The sequence below is a fragment of the Pinus tabuliformis genome, chromosome 8 (assembly GCF_031772625.1).
Source record: "Pinus tabuliformis cultivar Carrire ecotype Pingquan chromosome 8, CPIR1, whole genome shotgun sequence".
NCBI classification, from domain to species: domain Eukaryota; kingdom Viridiplantae; phylum Streptophyta; class Pinopsida; order Pinales; family Pinaceae; genus Pinus; species Pinus tabuliformis.
Genome location: NC_142294.1, coordinates 1450377159 through 1450398608, shown reverse-complemented (window position 1 = coordinate 1450398608; position 21450 = coordinate 1450377159). Strand labels below are relative to the sequence as shown.

The window sequence follows — 21450 nt, the reverse complement described above, 5'->3', positions numbered from 1 at the left end:
TATATATATATATATATATATATATATATATAGTTGCTTCTTGATCTGAGTTCAAATTTTTACAAATCATCACTTTTTGAGTGAATAGAAATAACCACTGCGACAGTAAAAGAGGCACACCAGAGGCTAGAGAACATAATAGCTCAAAGAAAGGAGTAGCGAATCCAATACAGTGCATAAGTCAACAGCCTTAAAAGTTTCCTCGGCTCAAATCTGTCCACTTCAATCAACAAAAATCTGTGTCCCTTCCATTGGTCTCTTCAAAGAGCATTCAAGCACCTTCAGGGCTTTTGCTATTTAGTCATCTCTTAGCTCTCTTGCAGAGTGCATGTTTCCATTTGTCTTTGCCCTTTCTGGAAGGAGTTCATATGCCTGCAAAATTCAGGATCACAAATAAGGAGTAGTCTACAAGACAGTTAACACTTTATCACAAGCATAAAAGGACAAAACATCATTCAGTGAACATCAACAAATCATGAAGAGGGCATGTTTAAAATAACATAACAATCTACTACGCTATCATATACTATTCCATGGAGGCAAAATCAGCTTGATGAAGTCATGAAAATCCAATGAGATCTTTGATTAGAGGCAAGGAATCAAAAATCCAACAACAAAAAACGCAATGATAAGGTCCAAACCTCGTTGGCCTTTGATCATCTAACCAGAACTTTATAAAGATGTAAAATATAAAGATCTATAAATCTAATAAACATCGAACCATGAACATAGGTATGAGAACATAGTAACTACATGTTTAAGTATAAAAATCAAACATGTTGCATGAACATAAATAAGTAAAGAGATTCTATTTGACAGCGAGCAAATTTTTCAGTGACCATGAACAGATTATGAAAAAGGCATTTTCATAACAACATAACAATGGGAAAACATAAATATACTTATCATATGATAAAGGGCCACCCAAAGACGCCATGATAACCTAGCTTATCTATTCTTTATGCATACCTCATTGATTCCCACTAGAGTTGAAGTCCTTCCATAGATGATCAGTCATGGTAGAAGATGATGCTTCTCCACTTATTCTATAGTTACCTAGAAAAATGTCAAATGTTATCACAAAGAAATTTTATAGAGCATCAAGGTATATATGCACACACAATGAAAGAGTGTCAAATGTACCTGGCATGGCAGGTAAGGTTGGATGGTCTTGTATCTCTCTTTGGTCTTGGGTTATCGCCATGGTTGGGGATTGTTGCACCGCTGTAAAAATAAACATACCACATGTTATAGAATAGTGATGATTAAATACTTAAATCTAAAACCATGACTATTCAACACATGAAACTAACCTGGAACCATATACACGACATTATTTGGCCGATGGCGTCCTCGCTTATTGAGGTATCGAAACTCAAATGGTTCATATTTTGATGGATCAACATTTAAATCAATTTCTAAACCATTGTTTTTTCTGTTGCTTCTTCTTTTCTTTGTGGGGCTAAGGAAACTCTTCTTCCTCTTCAAAGATGGATCAAGAGAACCCAATCCAGGTGTGAAGTCAAAATCAGTAACATGCAAGTTATTGGCTTCATCCAACATTTTTTTAAGCATACCAGTCAACTGGATTGTCTTTGCCAAAGTAGTAGGAGGGTTATCGAAAATGAGATGTGTATAGCTAAACAACTCCTCCCGTGCCAAATGAAGTGCTTCGGCATCTGCATTAACAACATTTGTGGCCATAAGAGTAGCATCGACATCTGCATCATGGTTTTGAAGCTCTATATTGATCTCAGGTGGGTCATTGCATATGTTATCCTCTGCAGGCTGATGAAGCAATGGATTTGAAGTATCCGAGTGGAAATACAACCAATTAACCTTTATGGCATGCTTGCAAATGTTTCCACAGATAGACCATGGACATTCACACGTTATAAAATCCTTACGATACCAAGTGAAAAGGTATTTTTTACCTCGATCTGTCTGACTTCTCACCCAATAAGCACGGGTTATGTTCTCATGAGGACAACAATCAGTGTCCAAAATTTTTCTTGCTCGTTCCACTGATGATTCTAGTTGCTTTTCTCTCTTGTAGTTGTTTAGAAATCCTTCTTCTTTTAAGATTTCCTTGAACCGATAACAAGGTTCACTATTGTTAGTAACATATGCAATAACCAATCTATCCTCCGGGCATATTTTTTCCTTCTATCAGATAGAAATGTTGTTTTTAGGTAACAATGGTATGACTCAACAACATTATTGGTCTCTTGATTTGCATGAGGAAACTCCCTAAAACCTTTAACCCACATACCTAATTGCAAATAGAACGATGTCAGTCTCACTATATCACCTTTATAAAAGAAAAAAATGCATATAATACAAAAAAAAAAAATTTACTTACGAATCTTATCTCCAGTGACCCAAGTTTTGTTGAAATAGTCTAAGAACTTCTCTTCATCTGCAAACTTGATAAAAAATTGATTGATTGCATCTTCCACTTCATAATTGAGAGTGTGTTTCATGATGAAACCTAACTCACTGAACATCTCCTTGGCTTTTATGGAACTAGTGGCCAACCGATTGACATTTTTCAACCAAGCCCTCCGTACATGCCAAATGCATAAGATCACATCACAACCTGTGATCCTCCTGCCATATTCAATGCATTTTAGTGTGGGATTTTTAGAAAAAATGCAAGTTTGGTTATATCATGACAATGTTAAAGTTACCTCAAGGCACTGATTTCAGCCAGTGCATCATCAACCATGAAAGCATTGACTTTCCAATCAGGACGGATTTGGAAACACTTGCGCATGAGCTGCTCCAGCCATATTGCAATATCATCTGATCTGTTTCGTGATGCCACGACCCATGCAACAGGCACCCCGCTTTGTTGTTCATCAAATGCCACAAGTGTATACAACTGATACTGTCATTTTCAACATTACATAAATTCAAATACAAGTTATTAATCATTTTGAATGTATACAACTTAAATAAATATATTCGATAAGTCATTGGCATCTAAGTTACCCCGTATTTATTGGTGTTAAATGTTGAATCCATGGCTATTAAGCTATTGTGTGATAGCTTGACCATTGTCTCCAACATCCACTTTGTTTGAATCCCTATTATAAAAGGGACCTCCACACCATTGGGCTTTTGGTAAAAGAAAAAATCTTCCCGATGCTTTTGATACCAAAGGTTTACACTCATTTCATCCTTTTTGTGAAGTTGATAATTTCCCTTTGCCAAACTATTATAGATGTTTACAATATCTTTCCTGCATAAGAAAAAATCTCTATCTCGAGCTGCCTCATCGATGTCAACATGTCTCTCAATGTGGGTTCTATACACTACATCAATAGGCACTCCCAAAAAGAAACAACTCTCTACATATGCAACAATGTCCCTTGAAAGCTTTGGCCTATGCAAGGCCCTGGTCTCACCTGAAGTGTCACATTGACCATGACAAGCCCAACCTTCTCCATCTTCATGTTCATACATATTGAAAGTTAATATTGCTCTATCAGGAATTTCATGCATAACTTTCATAATAAAGTGGCATTGGCAACCCCTCTTCTGCACAAATGAGGTCCTTTGTTTAGCTGAATGATTTCCTCTTTTGTCCTCTGGGCCAAATGAACAATGATAACTACACCAAAAATTTAAATTGTTAGTACATACAAAGAAAGATAACCTTGGTTTCAAAATATTTAAACAATATATATTTTAAATACTCACATATCATATTGCAATGCAGCGGTAGCTCTTTCTTTTGGTTTTTTTTTTGTTTTTCGTATGAATTTACATGGAGCAATAGGATTTTCTTCCTCTCCTTTGATAAAGTCAGCAACTCGTCGTAATGGGATTACAACAACTCGATCAATACTATTGTTTTTTTTATTTATTTCCGTCCAAACCAAGTCTTTACTAGAGAACGTCATTTTGCCTTTGAGGTCTTGCACCTCAAGATCCATGATATATTGCCATTTGCTTCGCTTGCCCATTTTGAACTGATCTGGTCAAACAATATGCAAGGACATCAAAACTGAAATTTCAATCTTAGCAAGTTATCCAACATATATATATATATATATATATATATATATATATATATATATATATATAAACCTCTTTTATGCTTTTTTTGAAGTCTAAAATATAAATCACTCAATAATGACAAAAATAAACAGCACAAAAGGATGCAAAAAATTTGGGATGCAAGCATTTCCTTTAAGATGTTGCTTCTTGCCTCATTCACTTTGAACCAGGCATTCCTTAAAGGAAAGATTCCTTTGACAACATGAACATATGCAATCCAATGTATGTTGGCCATGTTTTTTTAGGGTGACCATTTGCTAAGCAGGACTAGACTTGAATTAAAGGGTTTTCTACAATGTATGTTTACATCACAACTCTACTAGTAGTCTGTCCTCAAAGATTCTCGGTGCTGCCATAATATATGTGAAATTTATAGCAAGCAATCATTACACTCACATTCCACTACCCGTGGCAAAAGAGATGTGTTAGAACAAAGAAAAGGCCCTATTGTGCCTTGTGGCATTCATGTTTAAAGTAGCTCTCCACTAGAGGCATTGTTGTTGACTAAGCAATAGTATAGCCTGGCCGCAAAAGAGTTACTTTATTTTCTACTTCATATAACCCTCAGGGAATAGTGAAAAAGTAAATTCAAAAATCAGAAAACTAGAAATACACTGCAACACCATCTAAGCCATATTAGTCAACCCAAGAAATCAATGGAAGAAAATAATAGAGAGCCAACCCATTAACCATCAGATTTACTTAGGTATAATATAATCATCAAGAAGAACCACTATGTTAGTTTCACTCTTTAAACATCTAACAAAGGCATAATCAAAACCAATGAAAACCACTGCATTCCAACTACCACCATTCACAGAGTACTAATAGAGCTTCAAGAAAATTAAAAGACCATTGTCACATGCTTCTTACCCAGATATCAATTTTCTTTATAAAGTAAAAAAATCCCACCTTTCATTTCTCACAGGTTTCATAGAATCTCCCTACCCCATATATCAACTTGTTTTAGAAGGGGAACAAAATCCCACTTATAAATTTTCACATGTTAAATAGAAATTCCTGAGGATTCTCCAATGCTATTGAGGTAATAAAGCTCTCCCCTACTTAGAGAAATAAGACGGTTGGAGTATATAGAATAATGAAAAGGTTGGACCATTTTCTTATATCAGACCTCTTTTTAGATGAAGGTATCAGATCCAAATTCAGCCTTATGTGGAGGGGATTCTGACCACAACCTTGTAATACTAGAATTGGCTCCTATAAAGAAAATACCCCTCATCACTTCAACCTAAATCCTGGATGGTTAAGGAGGAAAAATATGTCAAGAAACTAAAGGATGCATGGATTCTCTCAGGGATCAGCTTTCGTACAATTTGAGGAGAACCTCAAAAGGAATAAACAAGTCCACTGATTTGGCAATTTACAAAATGCATAAGAAGGAGAGATTACTTAAGGAAGTGGAGGAAAAACTAGAATCCCTGTACAAAAGTGATGGTTTTGGTTTCTTAATTAAGCCACAAAATTATAGGTGAATGAGTTGTAAGCAAAGAAGAGGGCACTAGTTTTGGATAAAGAAAATTCCTAGAGTCTAAAAAGAAGGGCATTATGATGGAGATTCAAAGAGGAATCCTATACAGGCTACATTTTGATGGATATTCAAAGAGGAATCCTAGAAAGGTCAAGACACAAAAATTGAACAAACAGTCAAAAATCAAGCCACAAACATGAATCTGGGTTCATGGCCTTCAAGATGTACTTAAGCTCAAACCTGAGGATAACAGAAAAAGAAATCGAGAGTGATTGATGCTAAAAGTTAACATGGCCATTAAATTCAAAAAGTGTTTTTTGATATGCCCCCAAAACATGAAACCGGTCCAACAAGCAATGGTCTTAGTCTACCTTATAGGACAAATCAAGCCACAAATTATGAAGCAGGGTTAAAGACCTTCACAATACATTTAAGCACAAACCTGAGAATAATTGGCCTCGAAATTGAGAAATGACTCGTGTTAAAAGTAGACATGACCATCAAATTCAAACAATGTAGTCTTTAGTCATGCATCAAAAGCCCAAAACCAATCAGTAGATAGGATGACAAATAAGGGGTCACTTAGCAAATAAGCCAAGCTTCGGTAAATGATGGAATCACAACACAAAGATCAAGTATTTGTTTTAACAATGAAAACATTGCTTCTTAGAATGTTAGTCTACAAAGGACTAACTCATTTCCCCTCTTCACTAGGGACATGTCTTAAGGCCTCAGTTAAAAAGGCAATCCTCTTCATGATTGAAGTCCCATGAAAGCAGAGGGAGAATTGAGCAGAAAACTCAAAGTGATGGAAGAATGAATGCAAATAAGCTAAAGGTGGAGATTATTTGAGGATAGAGGGGAGCACTTCCTCATTCTTGCCAATCAATAACCAGCAATAAATTTTTAAATTGTAAATGAGCTACATTATTTCAGTAACACACTTGGAAGATCCATGACAAACAGATCAAAATACATAGTCCATTCATAGGATTATCAAGAATCTACACAAAAAGGTTTCAGTTCAAATAGCAAGGCTGATTGGTAAGTTGAAAGATATCAGAAAAGGTCTTCCAGCCATCAAAGACTAAAAGCATAAAGCAGCCAAACAATCCAATGAAAACTAAGGTTCCAGTTAAAGTGGCTTTGGTTCCCATGGTGCATTTTTAAATTTACTCCAGATTAATAGTTAGAATTATAGTAACAATAGAAGGGTAAATGGTAACTGGCTCAGCAAAGTCTCAGTGGCTAGCCAATTCTGTTTTTATTTTCAACTATTGAAGGACCAATAAAATCAAAATATCCGAGGAAAGAAATTCATGTATATAAAAAGGGCCCTGGAAAATACTTCAAAACCAGTGTTAAAGGTTAAGGCTCTGGTGAAGATTGGTCAAAGCTGGACAGGAAATCTGTTAAAGGAACATCAAATATTTGGAAATCTCTAAAAGGTCTCCAGTAGTGAGGATGCAATTCACACTCTTCTAATGACTAATAATTATTCTAATTATGAAGCGTCAAGTGAATTAAAAGAGTATTGCTGCATTCTTTTTACCCCATATATCAACTTGTTTTAGAAGGGGGACAAAATCCCACTTATATATTTTCACATGTTAAATAGAAATTCCTGAGGATCCTCCAATGCTATTGAGGTAATAAAGCTCTCCCCTACTTAGAGAAATAAGAGGGTTGGAGTATATAGAATAATGAAAAGGTTGGACCATTTTCTTATATCAGACCTCTTTTTAGATGAAGCTATCAGATCCAAATTCAGCCTTATGTGGAGGGGATTCTGACCACAACCTTGTAATACTAGAATTGGCTCCTATAAAGAAAAGACCCCTCATCACTTCAACCTAAATCCTGAATGGTTAAGGAGGAAAAATATGTCAAGAAACTAAAGGATGCATGGATTCTCTCAGGGATCAGCTTCTGTACAATTTGAGGAGAACCTCAAAAGGACTAAACAGGTCCACTGATTTGGCAATTTACAAAATACATAAGAAGGAGAGATTACTTAAGGAAGTGGAGGAAAAACTAGAATCCCTGTACAAAAGTGATGGTTTTGGTTTCTTAATTGAGCCACAAAATTATAGGTGAATGAGTTGTAAGCAAAGAAGAGGGCACTAGTTTTGGATAAAGAAAATTCCTAGAGTCTAAAAAGAAGGGCATTATGATGGAGATTCAAAGAGGAATCCTATACAGGCTACATTTTGATGGAGATTCAAAGAGGAATCCTAGAAAGGCCAAGACACAAAAATTGAACAAACAGTCAAAAATCAAGCCACAAACATGAATCTGGGTTCATGGCCTTCAAGATGTACTTAAGCTCAAACCTGAGGATAACAGGAAAAGAAATCGAGAGTGATTGATGCTAAAAGTTAACATGGCCATTAAATTCAAAAAGTGTTTTTTGATATGCCCCAAAACATGAAACCGGTCCAACAAGCAATGGTCTTAGTCTACCTTATAGGACAAATCAAGCCACAAATTATGAAGCGGGGTTAAAGGCCTTCACAATACATTTAAGCACAAACCTAAGAATAATTGGCCTCGAAATTGAGAAATGACTCGTGTTAAAAGTAGACATGACCATCAAATTCAAACAATGTAGTCTTTAGTCATGCATCAAAAGCCCAAAACCAATCAGTAGATAGGATGACAAATAAGGGGTCACTTAGCAAATAAGCCAAGCTTTGGTAAATGATGGAATCACAGCACAAAGATCAAGTATTTGTTTTAACAATGAAAACATTGCTTCTTAGAATGTTAGTCTACAAAGGACTAACTCATTTCCCCTCTTCACTAGGGACATGTCTTAAGGCCTCAGTTAAAAAGACAATCCTCTTCATGATTGAAGTCCCATGAAAGTAGAGGGAGAATTGAGCAGAAAACTCAAATTGATGGAAGAATGAATGCAAATAAGCTAAAGGTGTAGATTATTTGAGGATAGAGGGGAGCACTTCCTCATTCTTGCCAATCAATAACCAGCAATAAATTTTTAAATTGTAAATGAGCTACATTATTTCAGTAACACACTTGGAAGATCCATGACAAACAGATCAAAATACATAGTCCATTCACAGGATTATCAAGAACCTACACAAAAAGGTTTCAGTTCAAATAGCAAGGCTGATTGGTAAGTTGACAGATATCAGAAAAGGTCTTCCAGCCATCAAAGACTAAAAGCATAAAGCAGCCAAACAATCCAGTGAAAACTAAGGTTCCAGTTAAAGTGGCTTTGGTTCCCATGGTGCATTTTTAAATTTACTCCAGATTAATAGTTATAATTATAGTAACAATAGAAGGGTAAATGGTAACTGGCTCAGCAAAGTCTCGGTGGCTAGCCAATTCTGTTTTTATTTTCAACTATTGAAGGACCAATAAAATCAAAATATCCGAGGAAAGAAATTCATGTATATAAAAAGGGCCTTGGAAAATATTTCAAAACCAGTGTTAAAGGTTAAGGCTCTGGTGAAGATTGGTCAAAGCTGGACAGGAAATCTGTTAAAGGAACATCAAATATTTGGAAATCTCTAAAAGGTCTCCAGTAGTGAGGATGCAATTCACACTCTTCTAATGACTAATAATTATTATAATTATCAAGCATCAAGTGAATTAAGAGTATTGTTGCATTCTTTTTACCCCGTATATAAACTTGTTTTAGAAGGGGAACAAAATCCCACTTATATATTTTCACATGTTAAATAGAAATTCCCGAGGATTCTCCAATGCTATTGAGGTAATAAAGCTCTCCCCTACTTAGAGAAATAAGAGGGTTGGAGTATATAGAATTATGAAAAGGTTGGACCATTTTCTTATATCAGACCTCTTTTTAGATGAAGCTATCAGATCCAAATTCAGCCTTATGTGGAGGGGATTCTGACCAGTCCCTTGTAATACTAGGAGTTGATGGAGTTGAAAAGAAAAAAAGCACATTCACAGTAAATGGAACACTCAGGAAATATTAATATACATTAATATATTAATATATTTAATATATGGAACACTCAGGAAATATTTAATATTAATATATCTAATATATATATAAAGAGAATGGCAGGGCACCCTTTTGTAGAAAAAAGAAGAGTTCCCCTGATCAAGCTCTCAACTTTACCCATACATATGCAATTCAACCTATACAGCCTTTTTTTTTTTGCATTGAAACTGTTCTCACATCTTGTATATCCGGACTGAAACCTGTGTGTGGCAAATTCGCCAAAAGACCGCCAGTTGACTGGAAAAATATCTACATTGCCATTAAGCCACAAGTTAATTTGAAAGCTAAAGTTATGGCACAGATTTTTCTCAAGGCTTGTAATTTGAATTTGCTAAATCTTCCTTTCAAAAGGATCTCATCATAACTCATCTAAGAATGTAAAGCGAATCCCCTCAGTGACTAGCTTTGTCATCCACATAGCGAACAACCAATAGTGCCCTTAATGTTCCAACTGCTCGACATATACACATTATGAAATTATAAAGCACATAAATATATGTATATACCCACACTCAACACACGCACTTATTCTCCTCGACTTCACATTGTGTGTGCCACATTGAGAATATCCATAAGGAATATGTAAAAGGAGGTCACAGGAATCTGATGCTCAGAGATCCAACTTGGGTTTGGGAACAAAGAAATTCTTTTGTCTACAGCGTATCCTCATCAGTATGTGAGAAGAGCTCTGTGAAGGAAAGCTAAGCTGGGACATTAGTCTTGTAGCCTGGTCCCCAATGTACCTATTCGGGCAGACTCAGACTCTCAAGGAATCATTCTACTGAATTGAGCAAGGTATGTAGCCTTCATTCCTTTCTTCCTTTAAGCTAGGAAGAACTGATGAACGCAGATGCAACATATCAACTATGAGACAAGCAAGGAGCTCATGAAACTGAGACTTTGAAACTCTCCCCATTGGGAGTCATAACCACAGGATGGATTCTTACAACATATTGACTTTTTCCCGTTATAACAATTTTAAAATAAAGAAACTATTTATGAAAGATTTGATTTATAAACTAAAAAATTAAACACACCCTAGTGATGTGATTTGTAGTAGTTGTGCACATAATGTGCACTTCCCTTGGGCAATACAAATGAGTGAGAAAATTGGATTGTAACAACACCAATCACAGATATTCATTGAAGTCCATCAACAGAGCGAGAGATACATCTTCCCATTAATTATTTAGCCATGAAGGATCATCACGGATGTATGGTTGACCGAAAACATTATAATATTATCCATGCCGTTTCTTCCTCACATAGTGCTGATACAATACAAAACTATTTCGAGCTCAGGGAAGCTTCCAGTTTCCCGAGATTTCTGATTTTTTCCTTGAGTTCTGGGAAGGTCCCATGGAGTGTTTATATCTGACAGTGACAAATCAACATATCAGAACAAAATGATTTTGTAATGAAAATGTACAGTTCTAACAATGTAAGAAGCGGTGGTATTACCAGTGGCTCGCACCAGTCTCATTAGCTGATTGCCTGCAAGATGCCTAATGGATAGGACAAGGCCCTAGGAGATCATGATGTAAAATTGGCAGGGCATTCTTGTAGAACACTCAGGAAAAGAAAAGAAAAAAAGCACATTCACAGTAAATGGAACACTCAGGAAATATTAATATACATTAACATATTAATATATTTAATATATGGAACACTCAGGAAATATTTAATATTAATATATCTAATATATATATAAAGAGAATGGCAGGGCACCCTTTTGTAGAAAAAAGAAGAGTTCCCCTGATCAAGCTCTCAACTTTACCCATACATATGCAATTCAACCTATACAGACTATTTTTTTTTGCATTGAAACTGTTCTCACATCTTGTATATTTGGACTGATCTCCACCTGCTGGATCTTGTAAGCAGAGTATATCTCAGTTACTCACATCCTTATACTTGTATGTTTACAACGTTTTCTTCTACCCTTTTCTTCCAAAATTTTTTCTATTTCTGACACTGTATTTCTGCATTTTTAACTTTTTACAGATTACATGGTCTCCTAGCATTGCATTTCTGCTTTTTATCTTTTGGAAGATTACCTGGTCTCCTGCCTTTTGCGAACTTCTTTGAAGCTCTGCTTCCGTTAAACGATGTTGTATGACATAAATGGAGTATTTTACAGATGGGGCCAGAGAATCAGGAATTTTTTAAGAAATATTTGTAAACTTCGAAGTCAACTGCTCATATTGAGGAAGTAGGTTTGGTCAAATATTTGTAAACTTCGAAGTCAACTGCTCATATTGAGGAAGTAGGTTTGGTCAAGTAGGTATGTAGATGGAAATCTTGAAATAGCAGTCATGAATCAAATCCTATGGAGTCTATTTACACAACCATCACTCCTAATACAAAAGAATGGCGTATCTATCCAGGGCATTCGCTTTACATTTTGACCACTCCCCTGTAATACTAAAATTGGCTCCTTCAAAGAGAAAACCCCTCGTCCCTTCAACCTAAATCCTGAATGGTTAAGGAGGAGACTATAATGCACCCAATTCGACACCAGACAGCGGTTGCAGGAGCGGGGCTTCGGCTTCGGCTTCGGTTTGCAAGCAGGAGATTTCATTTGCATCAAAAAAGAAGAAGAAAACTCAAAAGGGATCACAAAATACGAACAAGCTGTCGGTGGATCCTCAGAGTGTTGCAGCCCGCCATAGGAGGCACAGGAAATTCGCAACAACACAGCTATGTTATCCATGATGCAGAGAATTGAAATTTAAACAGCGGAACAAACTTGGTGTGTTAGTCCGGTGGACCTGGGTGGCGAGCAGCAGAGCGGAGGAAGCCCAGAGCGGGAGGCGCCTAGTCGAGGAGGAAGGTGAGTGAGCAGATCGCGATTGGGACCTTCCTCCATTTCGAATCGGGCGATCTGTCAGCGAAATTTCAGGATGCCAGCTCGGATCCGATCTGCGTCGAAAAATCAGGGAGTGAATGCGGAGCGGAGGAAGGGGGTGCGTGGAAAAATCAGGGAGTGAATGCGGAGCGGAGGAAGGGGTGGCGGAGCCAGGGGAGAGTGGCGGAGGGCGGAGGGATTGCCGGCGGCCGGCGCTGGACAATTTTCCAGGCGGCGACGGAAACCGGGCAATTCCTCCGCCCAGGTAGACTACTCCTTTTCGGATCGCCATTTTCAACGACTTCAGCCTGCCCACCCAAAAATCGCTAGCAAACAGAACAGGTTCAACACATGTCTCAGTCCATGTTTTCCGGACAAGGTCGCATAAACCTGGATCGTCCTGCCAGGTGTGGTTAAATTTGAAGGGAAATCCGAATCCCACCTGTTCCTCGCGCCACTGCAATATAATGGGGGCATGGTCCGAAAAGGCTGTTGGGGAAACTTTAGATCTAGTAAGGCCCAGGACCTCGATCAAGTTCTCGTGAATGAGAAATCTATCAAGTCTTTTGGCAATGTTGAAAGGAGATGCTCTTCCATGTTGGGATCAAAGGATCAGGGCAAATATCCACAAGGTTGTTTTCTGAGAACAAATCTGCAAAATATGTGCTCATTGGGTGCAGCCTGCATCTGGGACCCCAAATTTCATCTGGGATCAGCAAAATATTGTACCGCTCTCTTGGAGCCAGACCCCGGCAAAACAGGCAAAGAAGAAATGCACCAATCACCGCCAAAGCATATGTAGAGTAGATCAGGATTGGGTATAGGATACATAAGTCAAAGATATAAATAAACCATTTGATGCCACCCGTCAAAGAACCACAATTCCCTGGAGTAGACTGTCCAATATAAAAAAACAAACCAGTCAACCAAACGAAAACAAAGCATGGGCCTTTAAATACTCTAATAAGGTTATCAGTTCATCTCTTTGTTAGGTTTATTTTTGGTTTATGTTTTTTTGGTTCGTTCTAGTTTTGAATTTGTATTATTTGAGATGTATTTTTTTTTTATGTTTATTTACTTTCAAAAGGGTTATGAGCCCCTCCGCATGTTAGGAATTTGAGTTACTTTTCCGAATATTATGGTTGAATTTGTGTTTTTCTACCAATTTTGTTTTAATTAGTTTAATCTATAAAAATTTGAATTTTAAATTTTATTATTTATATAATACTTTATAATATGATACCTAATTTAACTATTTTTATAAATTCTTTTTAATAAAATTTCATATTATACAAATTTATTTTATAAAAAAATATAATTATATTTTTTCATTAATTGAATGTTGTATGATTGAAAATAATTCTTTTTATATATGATATTTGTTTTTCACAATTAATTAATTAAATTCTATTTTTTTGACAGTTAATTAATTAATAAAAATAAATTTTTAATGAAAATTTAAATGCATGCACCTAATGACTTCAAAAACTTAACCTTTTAAATATTAACAATTTAGAATGAATTTAACATTATAATACTAATTTAAAATAAATTTGACATTGTAATAACCATTATTTAAAATAAATTTGACATTGTAATAACCATGTGAGTCCTACAAACATCTTTTACCTATTGCTCTAGCTTTGCCCACCACCTCAAAATCACCATATTCCATGCCACTTCGTGCTCTCACATCCTTGCCTCGTCATTTTTGCTGCACATAAAACATTATAACCTTTGAGGTTTGAGTGTTTCTTTATCTTTTTCCATAACCATTGGGGTTGAGGGTTTCTTTATCTCTTTCCATTAAGATAAAAAGTGAAAAATGACTTTGCTAGGATTGTTTCTGGTCAAAGATATAACTTTACTTCTTATTATTTAAAGATGCATATGTAGCTCTTCTTCCTTTGCTATGCATGTGATTTTTGGTATTTTTCCATTATGATTTATTATAGTTTTTCATTTATTGTATTTGTTCACAATTTCTATGTAGATACATAATTATAATTTAGAATTAAATGGTTCGAAATTTACTTTTTGTGTAGTTTTGTTTGTTTAAGAAGAATACTAATTTAATGTTGAAATGAGTTGTTTGAATAAAAATTTAATGTTGAATTGAGTTGTTTTAATAAAAATTGAATGTTAAATTGCTCTGTTTAAATTTAATAAAGACTTTATTCTTTTTCCTTTTTTTTTATTATATGTTAAAGAGACACTAATTTGTAACAACAATTTGTTTTTCATAAGGTTCTCTCCATCCAGTAAGATTATTATCCCAACCTTTCTAATTCTCGGTTTAAAGTATTTTTAGATTCTTTATGATTTCAATAATGAAAGAACATGGTATATAATATAAGAGTTTGGTATTTAAGATTATGGGTTGGTTTGATTTCACATAAAAACTTTTTTATCATTTCAATTCTCTAACTATCACAGTAGGTATAAAAATTGACAAGCACCTCTTAAGACTTTTTTTTCATATTTTTTACGGTTATGTAAAAAAACTTTGTAAACAATGAATATTTCTATGGAAAAGTATCATTATGTGTAGTTGTTTCTTCTGTCCTCCAATGGTTGCATTGCATGTAATATGTCATCAAATATTACATTAACATCTCCATAATTAGAACACTTCCTTTCAATATTATAAAGTCTTTAAGTGCATTATTTCCATTAAATTACTTCTTTTGTATCTCAATGTCCCATCATTCTAGATATTCAACCAAAATTAACCATGTTTACCATGACTCCATTTTCCCTTAAAATTATGAGAGAAACTTTATTCTTTAGTCACTTGTCAATGAAATTTTAAAGAAAATTTAAATCAAAACTCCTCGGGACCAATTCCACCTCTAATAACATTATCTTCAAATTTTTGAAAAAAAAATCGCTGCAAAGAAAAACAAAACCTTGTTTGAACAACACATAACATACTCAAACTACAAAATTGAAATATTTTCATCAAAACAATTACACAACACTAAAAGAGTCAAAGACATTCATTTTCCCTTAAAATTATGAAAGAAACTTTATTCTTGAGTCACTTGTTAATGAAATTTTAAAGAAAATTTAAATCAAAACTCCTCTGGACACATTCCACTTCTAATAACATCATCTTCAAATTTGCGAAAAAGAAATAGTCGCAAAGAAAAACAAAACCTTGTTTGAACAACACATAACATACTCAAACTACAAAATTGAAATATTTTCAACAAAACAATTACACGCCACTAAAAGAGTCAAAGACATCCATTTTCCCTTAAAATTATGAAAGAAACTTTATTCTTTAGTCACTTGTCAATGAAATTTTAAAGAAAATTTAAATCAAAACTCCTTTGGGCCAATTCCACTTCTAATAACATCATCTTCAAATTTTCGAAAAAAATAGTCGTAAAGAAAAACAAAACCTTGTTTGAACAACACATAACATATTGAAACTACAAAATTGAAATATTTTCAACAAAAAAACTACACAACACTAAAAGAGTCGAAGACATCCATACTCATAATGCTTTTAATATACAACTTTTATCCAAAAATAATCATATGATTGTAAAATTGAAATTTATCATAAGTCAAATTCCACTTGGAATGTAAAGAAAAATATCCAAATCTATGGTGCTTGCCTTCCTCAAGCGTCATGCATCTTCAAGAACCTTTTTAGAGGATGGGTTCATTGTCTTTCCCCAATGTTATGCATCCCCAATGATTTGTTTATTAGATGGGTTGACTACTTGAAGGGCACCAAATTTTGGGTCTTGACTCTATCTTTGTGGATAGGGTAATGAAATCTAACAATAATGTTGCAAAACACAAGTGAATATGATAGGATACATCTTCTTCTCCTAAACATCCAAAAGAGATTTATATTGTCATGCCAAATGTAATAACCTCGAGCATCTCCAACATCATTACTACACAGAGGGGTCTTTTAAGACAAAATAAATCTTTTGTCTTAAACCATTACTTTTTAATTTTAATTATTTTAAATTAAATTTTATAGATTTGCACAAAATTTAAGACAAATGGAAAGGAAAATTTTAATTGTCTTAATAAAAAATTTAAGTCGAAAAGAGGTATGGGAAAAATTAAAGACAAATGGAAACAAAAGGAACTTTGTCAAAATTTAGGACAAAAGGAACTCTCTGTCGTAGACAACCAGCTGGGCCACTTGTTATTTACTGCACATTAATGCCAATAGATATCGCTCCACTCAAGCCTCATGCTCTGTCACTAGTTTAGCCATTTCCTAGAGAAGCATGGTGAATTGAAACCATGATGCGTGGAGTTAATTTTTATTCTGCAGGGGTGAGGGTTTTGCATCCCAGTGACTCATAAGAATTGTTGATCCCCCTACTATTGGTTCAACCATTTTTTTTTTGTAAGCTAAGGAATTTCTATTATCTACAGAAAACTGAAAATTACATACTAAGGAACCTCAATCCGCCCATATGGGAAACCGGATCTGTTGGTTCCTCTTCATCATGCATTCGGTACTGTTTTTCTTTTATCATACCGTCAGAAAAAAACTTACAAGACATTAAACCTTCATAATCAGATTGTTTTCAGAGACTGTTTTTTCTAAGATCTACTCAAAGACCTATCTTCACTACTGATTGTTGTAACATGCAATCAAATTCCCAAAACAGATCTGTAGCAACAAAAATAAAAAAGAGAGAGTTAACTAGCCTCTCAAGCCTCCGCGCTTCCCTTTTTGGTTTCGTTATTGTCCTTGGTTTTTATCAGTTCCTTCAGCATCCCCTGTATCTCCTTGATCTGCTCATTCTGTTGACGCATTATAACTTCGACATTAGCCATCTCCTTTCTTGCTGCCTGCGATTCCTGGGCCATCTCCACCATTTCTACAACGACCTGTTCCATTGCCTTGGCCAAAAGGTGCTTCAGGACCCAGTAAATGTGGAGAGCTTGACGGTATAGGGTTAGTCTACCCCTGGTATTGCCTGGATTTGGCATCTGAGATTTCCACTCTTCCATCTCAGGGTCTGACGGTTCTTCCAGGACTCTGTTTTCCATGACGTCTATGATTTTTTGGATGTCTTCATTTGTTTCTTGATTGTAAGCCTGCTCTGCCTCATGAGACGCCCTACGGATAGATTTCCTCCCCCTTTTTTGTTCCCGTGTCGAGTTTCCCTCCTCTCCATTGTTTTCTTGCCGAGGTCGGCCCTTACCTCTTCGTTCGCATCCTCTCCCTCTTCCGCCTGTTCTGCCTCATTTAACATTTTTACTACTCTGTCCTATTTCAAAAGTCCCCCTCTGGAAGCCCTCATCCTAGTTAATCTCCATGTCTTCTGAGCTTTCGACCTCAATTTTGATTCTGCTCCGATCGAATTGTCTGTCTCTGTAATCTTCCTGCTCTGACTGAACTTCTTTATCCCATCTCGCTGCCATCTTAACTCGCTTAAGTCATTGGTTATTATTCCTCTGCCAGGTCTCTCCTTTCCTTGCCACCTTCTTCAACGTCTTGCTGTTTGTCATCCTTCTCTTGTTCCGCCTTATAGTTTTATCGCCACCTTTCTGTTTATGATGCGTTTGTCCTCCATTTCCTTTCTCCCTTATTACTTGCATGATACTCTCTGCGATGTTTCTCGAGTTTTGATTTGATTTCCGTACCTGCTGCTCTGAATTATCATTAATTACTGTGGTCAGGGGAGTGTGGCCGCCGTCCTTCTGTCCTGTCTTTGCTGCCGAATGCTCTTGCCTTGTCATCCCGCTCAGGAGCTCCTCGGTTTTTTGATTGCAATTATATTGTTTCATGGGTATCGTGATCTATGAGTTGTCTTAAACTTTCCCATCTTGTCATCTCCATTTGGTTTGTCCAACTATCATCCACTTTCCCTATTAATTCCTTGCTTCCCCAATTGGCCAAGAAATCCGCAGGTTTATTTCCTTCTCGTTTAACGTGAGAGGTGGTCTTGTATTCTATACCTTTCAGTATTTCTTCAATTTCTTGGACCAGGCTCGCCGTTCTCCAGCTTTTGGCTACCTGCTCCCACTGTTTCCCTTGTATTAGTTTTTTTATGGTGCTTATAACCAAGGCTGAGTCACCTTCGATCTCTACCTTCCTATATCCATTTCTTATCGCAATTTTGAGGCCCTGGTAAGCTGCCATGAATTCCGCTTCATTATTACTCATAGTTCCTCCATGTTCTGCATAAATCCATTCTGTATTTCCTTGACTGTCTCTAAAAATTCCTCCGTATCCTGCTGGACCTGGATTCCCCTTTGCCGCTCCGTCGAAGTTGAGCTTGATAAACCCTTCCTGTGGCCTTCGGAAGACTGCGAGACTTTGGGTAACAATAGGTTGTTGTTGCTTTGTTTTTTGTTGAAAGACTATCCTATTGAGCTAATTTATGTTCCTAAATTAACACGATTATTTATTATCAATCCGGGTTGTTTATTCTTTGAGGCAAGTCCACTATTTGTGAAGATCTAATATAACCAAACCTTGAAAGATAAATGATTAAAAGCTAAAGAGAAAATACATCTTATCACTCTAATTCAATCAGCTTAAAAGAGAAAACATTGAAAGGGTTCTTGAACTCAAGAAGTCCTCCTTCACCTCAATTATTACTTTAATGAATTAGAGATTGAAACTAAAAACTCAAGATGCATAAATTATAAATGAAAGAAGCTCTTAACTTAAGAGACACTTAAGATATTCCATCATAATTCATTCATCTCAATTTCTAAATCTAAATGGAAATAAAACTGCTTGCATGTAAACAAAAGAAACTAGTTTTGATTCATCATTTAATAGAAGGGATGCCCAACTTGAACATGTGTTTTCCAATTCAATAGAATGATGAATAAGCCATTAACAAATGAAATCAATCACTATGCATATCCATAAAGCAATCTGAAATAAGACTTTGAAAAACTAAGACTACAATCAACCAAATTGCAATGAAATGAAGCTAGTTTAACATGGAAGTGTACTTAGCTTGGAGTGGGGGCCCTCCACCCTTGCCTTGCACACTTTGAAAGATGATTTCAGAAGCTTAGATCAGTCACACATCCATAGCATTGAGCAGAAAAATGAGAATAGCACAAGTCTTCAAATTAAGTCTTCAAACCAAAAATATTACAGCATAAAAGTATCATAAGTCAATGTATGAGCCATCAAAGTTGTGGCTCTTAAATAAGGAGTCTCATGAAACAAACTGATCTACATTCACTCTAACAAACCAAGCTACTCTAATCCACCTATCCAAGTCGAATTCACTACCCTCATCCCAAGAAATATGACTAATATCATGGAATCTCAAAACTGCCCTATTTAGATGGGATTTATGGATGACTAGTCATGATTGACTAGCTCCAAATAGGCATAATAAAGCTCGTTCTGTTGGAACCAAGCATAGGTGGCTTGGTCCTAGTTCCCAAGCTTTCCATTCATGTATCCCATTCGTGCTGAAGTGGCCTGCATCCATATCAATCATGAAGTGATTACGGGAATTTCTAGAATTGCCAAAATTGCACTTAAAATCAAACTTTTATAAAAACTTTAGAAATTGACAAATTAAAGCTAAATACCTGATTGGACATCAAATATTCATTAAAATGGGATGAATGGAGTGAAAATGGATGATAAATAGATGGTTAGGTAAGTTTCTCAAAGCAAAATAAGATCAAAAACTAAGGCCCAACATCTCTCCCTTGCTTATTCTCAAGCATGTCCCCATGCTTGCTTGCTCCTCTTGGATCCTTTGCCTTCTGAAGTGGATGTTGTACCTGTAGTTGTTTCCCTGTCCAAACAATCAAATCCTGATTCATGCTTTGCCCTGAACATTGCTGCTTTAACCTTTTGTTTCTCATATTTGGCCTGCCACATATTTTTATCCTTTAACCATTTGAATGCCTGCTTGGAAAGTAATTCATTTCTTCTTTTCAATCTGCCTACTTCTTCTTTTAACTTTTCATTTGTTTTGATCAGCTTAGCATTGTCCTTTTTATGTGCCTTATTCTCCCTTTTTAATTGCTTTTCCAAGATTTTACTTATTTCCATTTGATCAGTTAAGTCTTGGATTTTGGCCAAATTGATTTCCTTTTCAAAGTCCTGGGTTGTTTTCATTAATGATGTTGCTGCATCATTATCATATGTGGAATCCCTTTCAAGGGGTTCTTGTGCCATATCATGTTCTTCTGGTTTTCTGGGAGAATATGCCTCTACTTCTTTTTCCAAGTCAATAGAATTCCTATTCCTAGGAACAGACATGACAGATATTTCAGTCTCATGCATGGCCATATTTCTAGCTCTTGTTCTTGGATATAAGGGAGAAGTCATCAAGCTCCTATTTTCCTGTTCTACTTTGTCCTGTACCTCAATAATCTGTTCAGTGAAATGATTTTTATTCATAAATTCTTTCCACATTATGCCCTGTGATTTCACCTGGTGTTCCACTAGGATTTTGATTAACCCCTGATGGTATATTTGTGCTGCCTTAGGCCTATGCTCCTGTTTTACTGTTTCAATCATTTTCACCAGACTCTTATATAGGAAATATGGTAGATTAATCCTATCATCTCCTTTGATGTGCTATAGTAATTTAACATGATATAAGTGAGCAATACTGTATCCACGATCACAAGTCAGGAATTTTTGGATGACCAAGACCAATTCCCCCCATGGTTCATTAAACCACTCCCTGAGAATCCCTTTTGTCCTATCAAATGTTCCCTTTCGGTTTTTCTCAAGGAAGAAAGTCCACGCTTTCTCCTTGAAGTGTAAACCTTTATGATACTTCTCCCCTATCAGTGGCAAATCTAAGGCTTTGGACAAGTATTCTTGGGTGACCGGGACAATGATTTCTCCTATTCGAGTCTAGTCTTGACTGAAATTATTTATAAACTCCTTAGTTATCTGCTCAGAATGGCCATTAAACTTCTGTAAAAAACCTATCATCCCTGACTGATACAGTTTTTCTACAGTGTCTTTTCCCCAGCTTTCTATTTGAAATCTTGGTTCTACTCGGTTTGTCATGATTTCTGTAAACTAATCAATGTAGGCCTCTGCTGTTACTAACTTCATTT

The 21450-nt window shown here is 35.9% G+C and overlaps 1 protein-coding gene and 1 long non-coding RNA gene across 2 annotated transcripts; both read right to left on the bottom strand.

Moving 5' to 3' along the window:
* On the bottom strand, positions 1 to 1220 carry LOC149241194 (uncharacterized). Its single transcript, XR_016245598.1, has 3 exons — positions 1144 to 1220; positions 970 to 1056; positions 1 to 372 (listed from the first exon to the last, which is right to left on the bottom strand). It is a non-coding gene; the product is annotated as an uncharacterized LOC149241194 (long non-coding RNA).
* A 1134-nt stretch (positions 1221 to 2354) lies between these two features.
* On the bottom strand, positions 2355 to 3458 carry LOC149241193 (uncharacterized). The gene is made up of 3 exons (XM_089370463.1): positions 3411 to 3458; positions 2691 to 2890; positions 2355 to 2610 (listed from the first exon to the last, which is right to left on the bottom strand). The coding sequence occupies exons 1-3, from the start codon at positions 3456 to 3458 to the stop codon at positions 2355 to 2357; spliced, it is 504 nt and encodes a 167-aa protein (XP_089226589.1).
* Between the last annotated feature and the right edge of the window lie 17992 nt (positions 3459 to 21450).